Source organism: Seriola dumerili, unplaced genomic scaffold, assembly GCF_002260705.1.
Source record: "Seriola dumerili isolate Sdu_G_001 unplaced genomic scaffold, Sdu_1.0 BDQW01000052.1, whole genome shotgun sequence".
Taxonomy (NCBI): Eukaryota; Metazoa; Chordata; class Actinopteri; order Carangiformes; family Carangidae; genus Seriola; species Seriola dumerili.
This window is the reverse complement of record NW_019174307.1, coordinates 6,236,951-6,253,234: the sequence shown is the minus strand read 5'-3', so window position 1 is coordinate 6,253,234 and position 16,284 is coordinate 6,236,951. Positions and strand designations below refer to the sequence as shown.

Genomic DNA, 16,284 nt, shown 5'->3' with positions numbered 1-16,284 from the left:
TAGAAGGCCACAGCAAAGCACGAACCAGCAAAGATATAACCTTGTAGTATAGAAAACAGTTGGAAACATGAAGTAGTAGCCTTGTACATTCATTCAAAAAAAGTATCTCAAGAACATTCCTTGATCTTCAGGGTTGATATAATTACAGAATTTTCTTCATGTGCTAATAAGTCTCTGTGCTTTAACATATAACCAGTTCTCTTGTTGTAGCTCTGTTACTGTAACTTTCTACTGTCACTGTAGTGTTATGTCAGGTATAAATTAGGTCTCTCACTGTTTGTAATCTGTTATTTCAGTGCAGATGGTAAAATCTGAATTACATGCTGTGGTTGCAGACCAGCCTGGATACTATTTGTCTTCATGAATATTTGATCCGATGCCAGAGGGGCTGTAGTAAACATACCCTGTCTCCGTCTGTAATGCTCTTAGAATCCAACACATGAAATCAGCCTCAGCTCAGTGGTGTGTTGCTTTGAGAAGAGTGTGTGTGCTCATGTTCAGTGGGTTGTAATGGTCATAATAAGTCACTATTTCAACTCTTTTATGCCCACTTTTACACTTGCTTAAATTTATCTGTCAGGTAACGAACCCACTGTGGGTTTTAAGCTTTTGCGTGTGGTTGAAGAAGTTGGCAGCTTACCAAGGCCTCTGTTTAGATAATACAGCTTTACTGAAAAGCCTCCTTGAGCTATATTACAGTATATTCTGTGTCTAAACTGAATTTTAAAGGCCCAAAAGGCTGTTCAACAGAATGCTTTTCAGCAGTAGAGGATGTATCTTAGATTTTCCTAGAAGTGGAGAAATAGAAAGAAAATCTCTATTTCCATAGACTAAAGTCAGCATATGTCAGTGGTATGGCATAAGTAAAGGCTGTTACAGCTACACTATAGAGAACAGTGGCAAATACTGTGAATGTTATAAACACAACAGCTCTGTCACTAATTCACAGAAAAATAAAGTACAATACACAAGGAATACAATTGTCTAGTCTGTACATCATGACAGGTGTTCCCTGACTACTGTATGTGTATATTTTTTTCTGGTGTCATAATTTAACAGACCCCTTCGTATCATTCCCATATTACCCATAACAATGGTGTGTTTACAATTTTGGGGCGTCGGCAGAGAAACTGAGCCTTGACTTACGTTAGCTTTGAAGACACTGATTGACATATGCATTCCCCAGTCCCTTACTGTAACCTTAACCACAACAAATAAATACCCAACCCCAAACCTTAAGCCAAGGTTTAACCCTCAAATTGCCTTTTGAAATTGTGAAGACCAGCCAAAATGTCCTCACAACCATAGAAAGATGGGCGCAGAGTTTGACTGTTCTGTGTGTTTGACTGGTTTTCCTGCTGCTGTCGAGGTATGAGCTCCAGCATACATGTGACAATCCTTTAGGGCAGCATGGGTGGCTCAGTAGTTAGCATTGTCACTTTAAAGTGCAGGCTGCTGCCTTCCTCTGAGGAATTTACATGTTCCTCCCATGCAGGTTTCCTCCAGGTGCTGCGATTCCCTTCCACAGTATAAAGACATGTAGATTAGGTGAACTGGTGATTCTGATGATATTGTAGGGCCCCACACAACCCACAGCCAGCCAGCGTTCTGTTTCTTTCCTTTACTCACTACTATTTTCTTTCACCAAAATGTACACACTTTATGTCAGAGACTGACTGTAACCTAGACACAAATAAAAAGCAGATTATCAGTCGTTGTGATACGGATATGTTCGACCCCCATCTCCACCCTGCAAAGTACATGCAGCCTAGGAAATTGATTGCTAATAGCCCTGTAATAGAGTTGTCATAGGAACATATTGCTATCCCAGCATGGAATTTTGAATGTATGCTGCGATAGCAACATCCTCTAAACCCCTAATACTTGTAACTACCCAAAAGTTAGTGAAATGTATGCTGGATGTGCCACGGTGGCAATCACTGCCTGTAATGGACAAAAATGATCCTTGGAAGATGACTTGCATCTTTAAAAGTTCTGCAAGTAACATTTTTAAACATCATTTGCAATCTTTAACTGATTTATATGTTGATTAATACATCAAACAAATTAATAACATTATGGTAGAGTAGATTGAAAGCCTCTTTCTAGTATCAGCAAAACACAAATGAAGATTTCATTTTCAACTGTTCAACTGTTTGTTCCTGTTGCAATTACGATGTCACCCCTTGTCAAGAACTGAAAACTCAGGATGCCAGTCTAGTTTGTTTGTAATTATTTTGATGTCTTAACACTAATAACGCGATGATGTATTGATGTTTAAATTATGCACATTTAAGCAGATGCAGCTATAATCTGAATCTGTCTCCTGTCAGAAGAAAGGACGACATGACTTGGATGGTAAAAATGTTCAGAAAGTGGTAGGATGAATGTTTTTCCCTTTTCTATATTGTCAAGTATTGAGTCGTAGCTAATTTCTTTCTCAAGCCGCATGTTGAGCGTTGTATGGGTATTCAAACATTAAGTTCTGTGAATTATTTCTACCACAGATCAGAGAGCAGAGTTTGTGTGTATCCGTAAGAGCTTAACTGCAGATAAATGGTTTAGCTACACTATCCGGCTTTGTTACTGAGCCATTCAAAATTGCTCAGATTCTCTTCTTTGTCAGAGTAAGCCTTTAAGTACCTCATGTGTGTCATTGTAGCCTGGCATTTCCTACAAATACTATAGTTCTTAGGGTCAGTTTGCTGTCTTGAGCTGAATTGATTTGATTTGATTTTATGGTATTCTCTTTGCTCCTATGTTTTCTCTACTTTGTGGTTGTTTTTATAATTTCAAGATTCAATTTTGTGTCTGGACTTAAATTGTCTTATGATATTATGAAGCTAATTTTATGTATTTATGTTTTTATTCCATTTTATTACATATGCTATTTAACTGAAGATTGGCTGACTGATTGAAATAAACTCCAGAGAAATCCACTCAGACTTTTACAAAAGGGGGGGAAAAAAGTTATACTGACTGAACATATAGTATAAGCACTAGGCAGAGTGTAGGGAGAGGAGGTGTATTATGATTTATTATACACCTATCTCACAGCACATGGATTCATTGTCAGGCATTATATTACAGGAGAGGTGGAGTGCAATAGAATAGAGAGACTTGTTCTTTTATGACACGACTGTCAATTGTTCTGGGCCTACTGACTTGTATGTATTCTGAGCTGTAGGTTTTGTTATTTGCTAAATTATATAATATATTGCGTGAAGCACTTCAGATGAAAAATGAAACATGATTCAGCATCAACAGTGTTTGTAGAACATCCATCGTGTTTTTTTTTTGTTTTTTTTTATCATTTTGAAAATTGAGATGAGGCCAGGGTGTGGTCAGTCATCCAGTCAAGTGGAGGAAAGGTCCATGTTGACATTTCGCTGAAGGGGAGATCAATTATCTATTTTCTATCTATTGACCTCTTTGTCAAGGTAATTCATCCGTGGCTTTGCTATTCCACAAGGAAGCTAAAGCTCCGTCACTCGGTCACAGCCACATTTGCAAATGCTTTTCAGCATGTTTGACAGTGTTGCATAGATAAAGACAACAGCACAGTGTTATGCTGCTAATGGAGCATCAGCACAACAAATATTATACGGAGATCATTTTGAAAATTGTGCTCAATTAAAATACATACTGTTAAAACAAGTTGGATATTGCAGTGGTGTCTGTAGGCCTATGTGCTGCTGTTGCCCGTGATGTAGTTGTCAAAGCAAAGTGATGTTGCACTCGCACTCTTCAATCAACCACCAGCAGTGGTGTAGATTGAACAGATTGTCGGTGAATTGCAGTGCAACAGCAGTGAGTTCACACTCTGTGAGGAATGTTTGCAATCAGACCCACTTCGGAAACAGATGGGCTTCTCACTTGGCACACAGGAGGCCGAGGGCACCCGGGATCCATGAAACAAATAGGACTGCACAAGTACATAGCAGGATTAGCTGTGTGTGTGTGTGTGTGTGTGTGTGTGTGTGTGTGTGTGTGTGTGTGTGTGTGTGTGTGTGTGTGTCTCCATCTGGCTCAGGTCAAGGAATTCTGGTAGCACTTACATTTTACAGTACAGAAACAAGGTGTTTACTCTAATTATGACAATTACATAGTAATTTTCTTATTCTCTGTGGCCTGCAGTCCATTAAAGCCGCACTTACACGTTTTCTGCAAAGTGTTGATTGGCTCCATTCTCTTTGGACCAGCATGATTTATTTTGACCAAACAACAAGAAAATAACCATCTCAAAAGCAATACTGTATGAACATAAAATCAATATAAAACCTGCTGTTCCTTGAATAAGATACGTCTTATTTGTTTCCATTTAAAGCACAAGAAGAAGAAAAAAGCGCAGAACAAAAAGCACATCCTTCCTCTTAGGAATGAAGAGTTTAATATGCAATATAACCCTTGCTTAATTTAACAAACTGAGAAGTTCAATTGCAGCTTTACTTTGACTAGTAACTTATTGTGGTTAATGTTAGCTGATGTTAGCAAATCTTAGATAAACTTTACTGGGTCAGTTTTCTGACTTGAGCCTTAAATGTAAGATATTCACCAGATCAGTGAGTCTACAGCCATGCAAGTGTGGGGCTGTACTGGCACACATTGATGCTTTGAGCTAAATGCTGATATTAAGCAGGTGTTAGCTTTACCATAGTACACGTACAGCTGAGGCTGATGGGAATGTAATGTATGTTTTGCAGGTACATATTTAGTCATAAACAATGTTGGAGAGGTTACTTACCAACACTGAAATGTAATAGGTTACAAATGACTAATTACCCTGTTAAAAATGTAATAGGTGATGTAGGTGTTTTAATTACCCTATTGAAGTAATGTAACTTATTACATTCAAGTTAATATTTGATGAAAACACTTGCAAGAAGGCGATGCAGAGCAACAGAATGAATTTCACATTCATTGTGTAACTCTTCATTTAAAAATCTTAAACCCCAAGAGAGACTTAAAAAGAATTTCATTGGTCAGAGATTCAAGGTGTGCGTACAGTTACATTTCCATCCTATCAAGACACAACAGTTTTGGGGGAAAATTGAAAAATAACAATTGTGCATTACAGAATAATGAAATGTAAGGATATGTCAGATGTTGTCATCTGCCAAACTCCAGTCCAGTCATTTGCATTACCTGGCCTGCCTCTCTGAATTACATGCTATGAATTGAATGCAAATCCTGCATCGGATCAAGTGCTCTTATCATATCCATTATTTGATTTGCCTTGACATGTACATGAAGAGGTGTTGACAGGGACTTTTCATTTAATGAAATGTACTATAGAAACACTAATGTGTCGATGACAGCAGGATATTTATAGCTGTTGAGGACAGAACAACATATGTCTTATCTCATATCTCATGATGTGAAGCGGACGGTCAATCATGAGAAAGACTTTTGAACAGATGCAGCTTGACAGGTTGTATCTGTTACTTGTCCAGATATTAAAACTGACAGTATCTGAGAGGAACACATGCCTTTCAGCTGCTATGATACGTTCCTTCTCATGCTAATATATTCATACTTAACAGATATAATGGACAGGACTAATTATTTGAAGCCTGAGGTGTACTTTATTGAGAGTCTAGCTCTAATAGTCATAATGGAGGTCCTAATAGAGGTCTTAGGCTTGAAATAAAAAAAACAACAACATATTTTCAGCCTCATTAGACAAAGGTGTTGGAGTTGATGTTTCACAGTTTAAATTAGATTTTTAAAGGGGGAAAAATTGCCAATCCATGGTGCGTCTCTCCAGCCACTTTCTAATATTCATTGATAAATGTTGACATGTTCCTGGTGCAGCTAAAATCACATTTGATTTCTCAGAAGCATTTTCTCTATCGAAGGAAGTCTCAGTAGATGACATGGCAACCCACAAGACATGTGTTTTGTGGGTTACAAGGGAGAATACCTCTGTCTGTTGTTGTAGTACAGTGACTAAGGGTTGCCAGAAGGCATTCTAGGAAATATGTAATTATTAAGTGGCATAAAACAAGATGAGGTAGACTGAGGGAAAGTGGATATAGCAAAAAAAGAATTACATGTCTTAAACCCAAAATAACTCCTGTGCTGAACATCAGTGACTAAAAATATAACATTGTGCCCAGCTTTCCATTATCTGGCCATCTCTCCATTATTGTCCCTTGAATCACATCCTGCCTGTGCACTGTTGATCACTGATTAGCTACAACCACTGTGTGCTGGTCATGGTAGAAAGACAGGGAATAAATGTTCATCAGTAGATATTTGTAAGAGAAAGAATTTGTCTGTCTTTGCTTCCTCCTCGGTGGATGCAGCTGCAGCAGATTTTACTCTCTCTGGTCTTTATGGTAACACACAATGTTTGTACGTGCTATGCCCAAATATGGTACATGTGCATACAAATGACATAACGATAACAAATATAAAAATGTATTCCATTACATAGAAACAACACACATACAGAATGTGTTGTTCTATATCATAGAGAAAAACAAATACTCATTTTTAACCTTTAAGCTTATACTTGTATGGCTTGTATGACCCACATAACACAGACTTAACGTCTGTGTTATGTGCGTCATTCACCTAAGGGGCTTCAAAATAAAGACAAAAATTTAAGTTTAATATGCTTGCAAATAGCACTAATCATTCCCTGGGGTTATTCAGAGTGCCTTTGGAGTATGCTTCACACAACGTAATTATTAGTTTGCATTAGTTTTCTCTGGAGAAAATCAAACTATAAGAAAACATATTGAAGTTGTAAAAAAAAAAAACAGTATTCACTGGTATTAACATTTAGTTTTTGTATTGGAGAAAGTCTTTTGTTTATATGTGTATGACAATGTTTAATTTGTGTGGTTTTTGTAACTTAAAGTGTCACATATGTACTATGCAATATTTACGTATTTGTTTAAATAGCGTGCAAGAACACCTTGACGGACGGACGGATGGATAGATAGGTAGACAGATACTTCATTAATCCCCTAGGGGAAATCCAGCCTGTGGTTAGAGTTGAGATGTTGGATATAATTTTAGCTAGCATGAGTGAAAGGTCACCACAATAGGAAGATGATGGAGTCTAGGAAGATATGCAAGTGTGTATTCCACTTATGGCAAAAACAGTGTTAAAAATAAATATAACATGACTGTCGATGCCTAAATGTGGCTTCTGTCATTCACAGTTGCGATGATACAAATTAACAGCTTACACTCATTTGCTCACCTGCTGACATTGTAAGAGTTCGAATGCATTATGAATGATCATAAATAAATAACCAAAATAAGTCAGTGTAATTTTTACTTTTATTTATATTTAATTAGAGTTCCTTCTCATCAAAGTGTTTTTTGGCTTTCTATCAGCTGATGTTTATATCAAACAATAAACCTATTTCTGCATTCAGAACCATGAGAAAAGGTTTTTAGTCCCCTTCATGCATAATAGTCTGCATTGTTTTGTCCATCTTCTGTTGCAGGTCGCAGCAAAAAAAAGGAGCTTTGCCTGAATGAGGAGTTGTACCCACTGGAGGAGACAGAGTCTTGTCCCTGTGATGAGTTTTTGTCGCAGCCCTATGGGAACTGGTCTGTGTGCATTCTGCCTGATCCTTCAGTGTCAGGGTCCCTGCAGGGCTGGATGAGCCACCGGGAGGTAAAGGAGTGTGGCAAAGGTCTGCGCTACAGAGCTGTGGCCTGCATCGACCAGCAGGGACACCTGGTCGACCCTACGCTCTGTACAGACTCAGGTAGGACTAACAGAAATATTTTGCATGAATTTTGAATTTTGAGCATAAGCATAACATATTGGCTCTTAAGAATCCTACAACATATGATTTACATAGGACCACAAGTGTCATAAATTTGTTTGCAAATTACTATAAATAAATAGACTAAATTACAAAGTAATTTTTGCATTTTGCATTTCAAATTGCCCATTTAAATGCCTTATTAAAATCTGTATTCTTAATTCAATTTGTGAATGCAGTTATTTCTCTTTTTAAACTGAATGTTCACATAGATTCTTAAATTTCATTATTTATTTATGAATTCATTATTATTATTAGATTACCTACTTTGTAATTAGAACTATTAATGACAGATTAATATTTCATTTGTTTTTTTATAATTTCTCTTTTTATTGTCCATTAAAATATCAAATAATGAATGATTAACGTTGTAATTTAATCTATATAATGTTTAACCTAATGATCAGACAAGTTTGTATTTTGCTTCACTTCATTCATTGAACCTGACATTGTGTTCATGTTAGACGATTTCTTGCTGGAAATGGGTAATTTGATTTTGTTTTGCCCTAACTTGTCAGGATTGACTGACAGCCTATCTCTCTCCCTGGCGTAATTTTCAGCAGTTGCTAGGAGCTGTTAAGGGTTTTACATTTGATTTAAAAAAAAAAAAGAAAAAAATAGTTGATTCAAGAGCATGAATTGAATTACAACAACCTGTGCAGCTACTTTGATCTTATCCACACCTGCCACTGTTTTTCGTGGATATGGCTAGATAGCCAGCTAGCTCTGTGGGATGTTAATGTATTTGCAGTTTAACGGCAATTCTTGAGTCTTTTTTGGATTTTTTTCTGGAGGCAAACTATGTAGTTCTTTGCTGATGGGTCAAATTAAAACAATATATCCACTACTTGCCAGTATGTCAGAATAATGTCAACGTCATCTTGAAAGTGGTGGTTATTTTAAATCTTTAGTTGCTACATCATTGTCCCATTTATCTGCATATTTCATTTTAGTGTGAAAGAAAGTCAAGAGAATAATGATTTAATGTAAAAAATAAAGTTGTTTAAGACAGCAAACAATCAAAAGTAGAGAACAAAAAAGATTATACAGTGTGAAAATCCTAGAGCAGTTTCACTAAGCCATGTTGGCACAGTGTAGGAATGAGACACTCATTAGTCAGATAATTAGCACTCTGTGTCACGGTGAGCAAGACCAAGGCCTGGTGGAGCGCAGGCCAGTGGCACGTCTGTCTGACATTATTAATGTGATCCTCAGTGATCCTCTTGTCTGCCAATGTTCAATTTCAGGCTACATGGTGGAGGTTTGCCACATTCCTTGTCCCCTAGACTGTAAGCTCAGCGACTGGTCAGCCTGGTCAGCCTGCAGTGCATCCTGTGGCAGCGGGTTGAAGATCAGGTCCAAGTGGCTCAGGGAGAAAGCTTTCAATGGTGGACGCCCATGCCCCAAGCTGGATTTGAAAAACCAGGTAAGGCTTGCACCAATTGTTTTGTATACATGACATCCTGTACAGCACAAGAGGGAAGCAAATTGTGGAAGGTAACTGTTTTTACATTATGTCGATGCTTTTGTTACTAGTCTGCCATTGAAGTGGAAATTAACTCTTTCAGGTATTCTTTAGGGACAACACTTGCTCATCTGCAGTTTATGGACATTAGAATAATGCATTTAAATTTTCATACTGAGATGCAGCAAAAACAAGCAAACACAGTTGACCTCATTATCCATCTACATTGTTCTCAAGTCACTTCTTCACGGACTTGATTGTTTCCAGGGAGACATACGATAGAATGCAGATGAGGGCAATCGATATTTTCACTACAGTGTACATGTGTTAGGAAGGCCATTACTAAATGTAGAGAAATTAGTTCACTAAATGCTAACAGTGTCCACACTGCTCCATGTTTACACAGACGTACAGCATTTTCTTAGTAGGAACATTAGTATGGTGCATGCAGTAGTTTGCATCTTAATTTTTTACACATCTCTAGAATGCTTTTGGAATATATTTTCTTCATGCCCTGGCTGTGTTGCACTCCAGTGCTGTCACATGAATACACGGTGGGCCTGTTGCATTCTGCTCGCATTTCAATGACAAGGTTTATTAGCCATCAGCCTGTGGGACTCCTCGGTGACCTGTTCATTTTCTGGTGTCTGCCGTCAGACCAAATAATTTACCTTGCAAGACATGCCCTTTCCTTGACATAAAAAAACAGGGCAATGTTTAGTAACAAAAAGAAGAGCGGTAGAGAGGGAGAAGTGGGCAGATGGGAGCTTTTGATATTCCATAGTCAGGTAGGATCTGTAGCTCTGAATATTTTGGGACTGTGTATCTCTCATGGGGTCATCGTTTAAAGAGGGGAAGTCTTTTATGAATGCTACCTGTATGCTTGAATGGGCGTGAAACTCTCTTTAGTTTGTAGAGGTCAGTACTGCGATGAAGCACGGTTGTTTGAGAAATATTCCAGCGTGCTCTAGTGGAGATCTGTGTACAGATGGTTAAGTGCCCACTAACAAGGTCTGTATGGCCCCAGTTGAAATGCCCTGTAATAACCCTCACCACTGAAACTGGAGCTCGCTTTAGCCAATGCCCTCGCGGATTTATCCTGAGGGTGGACTAGGGCTCAGCATTAACATTAACAAATTGGCCATTTAAAGTCAAGTACATCTGTCCAAGGTGTGGGTGGAAAGATACTATAACCTCTACTCTAGTTCAGCAGGCATATTGTAGAGGTATGAGGTTACCTCTCCCTGCTGTTAAACTAATAAAATCCTGGATGGTCACAGCTGACTTCTCCACATGGTCAAAAAAAAGCTGCCTTTTTTCTTAAGCTTGTGTACTTCCCTGTTCAGCTCTCTGATTTACATTTGGTCCTCGGTACTTCATTAAGTCTCTGTTAGGGTGCAGCATGACAAAGAATATTTTCATTCTTAATGGGGAGCCCTTCTCTCTTAGCCAACACTTGCTCTTATCACCCACTGTGAACCACTCTCTAGCCAAAGTCTGGCCTCGCTCCCAACAGCAGATGTTTCCCCTTGAGTCGCGGCCGGAAGTGACCGGCTTGACAGAGATGAAATTTACAGTGCACCACAACTCATCCTCTCGTCTCACGGTTGAGTGAGCAAGAAAAATAGGGAGAGAGAGATAGATAGGGAGAGAGAAAGAGAGAAAGAGAAAGAGAAAGTGCCTCCATGAAAATAATGAGCAAGAATGGCCACATTGTTGAACAGACTATGTAGGAGTTTGGCTGTGAAATAAACTGTATGTGTGTTTTTAATGAGATCGTCTGTAAGATTTCTTGCATTGATAAAATGTGATCAAGAATTAGTTAATCAAGATGAATAATACATGCATCACCCCACTGAAAAACCTGCCGTTGTGGATCCGTTGCCCACTCTGAATCTTGTGTCCAATAGGGAAAATAATAATTAATGGACCAACTCTCAATTACAAATTTTAGATGCGTTCTCGGGGAGCCCCAAAGAGAGATGTTCCAATCATAGCTGAGAAAACGTAATTGGCACATCAGGTCTGTCAAGGTCGGCTAGTCCTCATCCTGCTTTGTCTCTTGTAATGTTAAAAGTAAAACATACTGTTTGAACATACAAACAATAAAGCATGGTAACCTCTGTCTTGCTTGGTCAAGTCTGTAAGCTGAGCAAACACAGCTAAATAACAGTGTGAGAGCAGGCTTATATGAAATTCTCTAATCTGCAAAATATCACGCATGTCGCCATCAAGTGTCCCCTTTTCAAGGTTCTCAATTTAAACGGGTCAAATGGAAAAATTCAAGTCAGCCTGAGACGGTGTTTTCAACTAACTCATGGAGATACATGTAGCCAGTGTTGTCAACTACTTTCAATAGAATGGAATATTTAAAAAAAAAATGAAACATATACTGAACTTATACTTTTACTGGAATTATTTATCACTGATTTTTAAAATTGGTATTAAAAAAAAAAAAAACAACACCAACAAAATATTCAGATGCTAATAAAATGGTGGCTCTTTACACACACTCGCTCTATTTTACAGTACAACACTTGTCTGAGAACAAGACGCCCTGAGAGACTGCCACAGAGAGCTCACAGATGTCAAAGCAAAGCTCCCAGAGAAACACACAAATTGGATCTATAATTACTGGAGACATTTGAGTTTCCTCATAACTCCCTCAAGTGTTTGCCGCCAAATGCTGAGATATCAAGTGGTATATGTGCTTTTTCCATAAAACACAACAGAAATGTCTTGACTGTCTGCCAGCCGATGTGCCAGTCAGATGGTTATTTCTCATTCTATTAATTCCTGCGGCTTCCACTCCATCCACTCAGGCCCTGTCCTACGGAGAAACATCCTCCCTGTCCACCTCCAACATTTCTCTGCCGCGCGTTGTGCATGTGGTGGGAGGTTTGCGGGTGTGAGAGACATCAGCTGAATTATGAGACAGGTGACCTTGTTTGTGTGGACACAGAGGAAATGCTTTCCATACTGTTAGATATACTGCATCATATTGCATTACTATCATTAATATTGAGCTGATTGTTTATTGCACCGGTTGTGTCATCTTTTTTAACACACTTTGTTCTTGTGGGTGTATGTTTTGTGCTCCCTCAAAAACAAGGTGCTACATCGCAAATCCTGATCTAAAACATGAACAACTTAAAGCACACTCATCACCAATTATCACCTGCAGGAAGACGTGTAATGAATTTTCCTAATTATGGTGTGAGTCTGTGGCGGATTAGTCATTTTCACCTATCATCCTGTTCATTTTAATAATTGGGTTGTGCGGAATAGTTCACCAATTAGAGTTTCTATATATTTCTGTTCAAAGGAAATCACCTCCTCGTGTGACTGTAAGATCTTTATCTCCCTAGAATCATGTCATACTGTGTGGAATGTAATGTGTAATACAGTGAAATCAATGTGTTTGCCATTTGTACTTTTGACATGTCTTTCCACTTGTTGCAAGCACAGGTCAGAGGGGAAATGAAACGAGTTCTGTTGAATAAGCTGTTCTGCCTTGATGCACTCTGTTCCACTGATGGCTTTTGCACTGTAAATGCCACATAAAGACTTAGAGAATATGCCTAAATTTGAGAATAAAGGCTCTCCAAAGTAGCAGTGTGGCAATTTGTGCCTTGATGTGGCCTCTGTTAAGTAGTTTAGATCATTTTTTATTCTTCTTTTTAACAAGACGCAGCCAAGGTAGAGATGAGAGGAACATAATTATCAGGTAATTACCAGTACTTGATAATGAGGCCCCTTTCTCCTACAAACCATGTGTTTCATATGGAATATTAATCAAGGGTTTGAATCAGTTTTGAACATCGTTATATGTCACGCGTGGAAACACAGTTGTCCATCCCCGGGTGTACTTATCACAGTTGAACACAGATGTTGTGTTTTGACACAATTAGAATTGGTCACTTCTGGGGATGTCCACACAAAATATTAACCTGAATCATGGGTAAAAAAAAGAAAATTTTAAAAAATGCTATTCTAAAATCTATTAAAGCTGTTTTGCTCTTCTCACGCATTAAGAGCATCAGCAGCTAGAGAATAGGATTTAATCAGCAAGCTTGTATGCCAACCGTCCGATCATGCCGCTCTACGGCAGATTTATGGTGGAAGTAATCATGTCCGCTCTCCATATTCCACTGCTCCTGACAGCATTTTGCAACTCTTGGTAATGACTGATTCAATATAAGCGGTTGTTCACAAGCACGCACTTCAAAGCAGAAGTCAGTGTTTTCTTGCTTGTGTTGTTGGTGGGCTGCTGTTGTTGTTTTTTTTTTTACCATATAGATCACTATTGTCAACAGTGAGTTCTGAAGCCTCACTGCTTTGCTTCACCAAAACTAAGCATTTGGTGCTTTCTTTGTGTTTGCATGTCATGAATGGATGTCTTGGCTCAGTTCTGCTGAGTATTTTTTAACGCTTGGCAAATGTCAGTAAGCTGTGAGGGTGCTGATGCTCATGGCTGTTTTTCTCCGGAAACTTTGAGCTTTGCTGTTGTGCCTCTTTTTGAAAACAGTAGATACAGTTCATTACAGCCATTCATTTGTTGGGAGGTTTTTATTGCTTCATCACAGATCTGGGTGTGGGTTATTTCATGGTACCTTTGGCAAAACACATTGAGGTACGATATGTTATTGGTTACAACGACAGTAAATCTTGACTACTCATGTCAGCACTTGGTTAGTTTCCAGCTGTTGAGGTTTCCCCTCATGTTGTTGGCGTTATCCTGGTGAGTTTCTTCTTGGCTCAGCTTGGTAACCTGAGGTTACAAGGAGAGGGTAATAATTCTAGATTCTCTTTAAATCCTTTGTTCCTTCTTTAACTGGCTGCAAGTGAAACACAGCATGGTTTTTGGGTCATCACATTCAGATTCAGATTCTCCACACTTCATATTCTGCTCAGCATTAGATAAACCTAATTAATTCAGAAGCACTGAGTTGTATGACAGCATGCCTTGCTGTTCATATGTCATAAATTAGGCCCAAACAGCTGAACTCTTGTTTACGTCTTTGGATTAGCTGCTGGACAAGGATCACACTCACTGAACTTATGGCCATCTGCTGTTTATCAGTGCTGCCTTTCATTGAAGAGATTTTTTTTGATCTATTAATTTGAGTATGTTGATAAATTGTATTGTCTCCGCTGCATATAGTACAGGAAAGGCACTGGCATGACCATTGGTAGAATTTAGGGTTTGCTCAAGGTGACAGGTGTAAAGGAGGAACTGAGGAACTGGGGATCAAACCTCCAAGTCTGTGGTTGATGGATAACCTGCTCTATTTTCTTCAAAGTGGACATACAGGTTTTGCATCCTTACAAAAGGCTAAGTGTTTTTCCCAAAAAACTCGGTGACCTGTATTGACAACATAGAGGGTATGCTTTGCACAAGAAGAGCCATGGTTGAGACTTAGGAAGAATACAAGGAACCTCCAAATCCATTGCACAGCTCTGTGGCAGCATCAGTTATCTCTTGTGTTGTGTTCTGCTGGAGCAGTGGCATTGGGACAAAACGATAGTAGACAAACTATTGAAGGAGGGTAGTTCTGTCCTGGGATGTTCTTTTTGTTTCCCTAGAGTATGTGGGAGTGGAAGAGTGATGACCAAATCTATTACGTGCAACACCTTCCACCCACTGTGTGCACCATAACTGCTGTTGACAGCCCCTTCGCTGCCAGGATGCTCAACCTACAGTATATGAAGCACCTCCTCCGCTGTTCAGAGGCTCTACACCCACCACTCCCTTCAGTCGACCACAACGACACCTGAACTATAAGACAAACATAACATCCAGGTGTTTTTAACTGCATCTAACTTTTTTAAGGTTCATCAAGGATTGCCTGTGAATTCACATTGTATATCTTTCTGTCAAAAGGTTTTTATATTAGAGAAGGGAACATCTGAGTCACACGGTGCAGCCAGGGTGAAGCTGAGGTAGGGTGAGCAAGGGAAGTATGCAACAGCATTTCTCCTGAAAATGCACACTGTAGGAGTAAGATTATGTATGTATATATATATATATATATATATATAATCTGCCTGAATGTCAAATATATGAAAAAGATCACAGAGAATAAATTTGATTTAGAAATTAGGTAATAGAATTAGAATACGATTTGAATTTAGATCTTTTACCCCACTGCACCCAGGTGCTAAACTCATCTCTCTCCTTCATTAGAACAAAAGACATTTGGATGGAGCCAACTGCTGATGGAACCACCTAAGGCCAGCGAGGTGTAATTAACGTAGAGCATTGCCCCCACCCCCCACCCCTCTTCCCACAGGCCCAGTCCGAAAAGGTGGTGTCTCCCTGCATTACAAACCATGCATATTGTTATAGCAGCCTGAAGTGCAGCCTCCCAGAAAGTTTAAATATTCTGATGCCTCTCTAAAGCCTCTGGCCACCCAGATGTTACACAGCATTGACTTCAGAAACAAATCATAGCTTCTATCTACTAATAAGAAAAATAAATTCTATTGAATGGTTGGGTGAATATTACATACATTTATTATTTGATAACTACGATGACTGTTGTTCCGAGATCATAATCCAATAACCTGAAATAGAACTAACAAGCTCTAGTTTGTGCTCAACATTAATTCAATAAAAGAATGTTTAATTATATTTCTTTGACTTTGACTGTATATTTATTCTACCGAACAGTGCTGTACATTTACACTATAATATCTAGCCTAGTTATTCTTCTCCAGAGAGGAGGAGAATCCAGCTCTCGCCAAGAACAGATGTCTTGTTGTACCAGTTATAATAAAATACTGATAAAATTATAACAATACCAGAAACGAGACAGACAGATTGGGCCTGATGGTGGTGTTGTGACAGTGAACTGCAGTGGCTTTACCAGTGTTCTCTGTGCTCATCAGTGTTATTTCCTTGAACTAAAAGTTGATCATATACATACTCATTTGAACTGTGACATAGAGGTCTTGGCACTGATATGATAGGTATGCTCGTTCTATTTCTTTAAGTGGGTGAAAAAGACCTTTGACTGTTATTAT

At 38.7% G+C, this 16,284-nt stretch overlaps 1 protein-coding gene across 1 annotated transcript in view; it reads left to right on the top strand.

Annotated features, from left to right (window-relative positions):
- The window catches only part of thsd7b (thrombospondin type 1 domain containing 7B), a 123,734-nt gene that overhangs the window by 82,720 nt on the left and 24,730 nt on the right, over nt 1–16,284 (top strand). The window contains exons 16-17 of the mRNA XM_022741319.1: nt 7,467–7,733; nt 9,041–9,219. Coding sequence (XP_022597040.1) covers nt 7,467–7,733; nt 9,041–9,219 — 446 coding nt within the window. The remainder of the gene's footprint in view (nt 1–7,466; nt 7,734–9,040; nt 9,220–16,284) is intronic.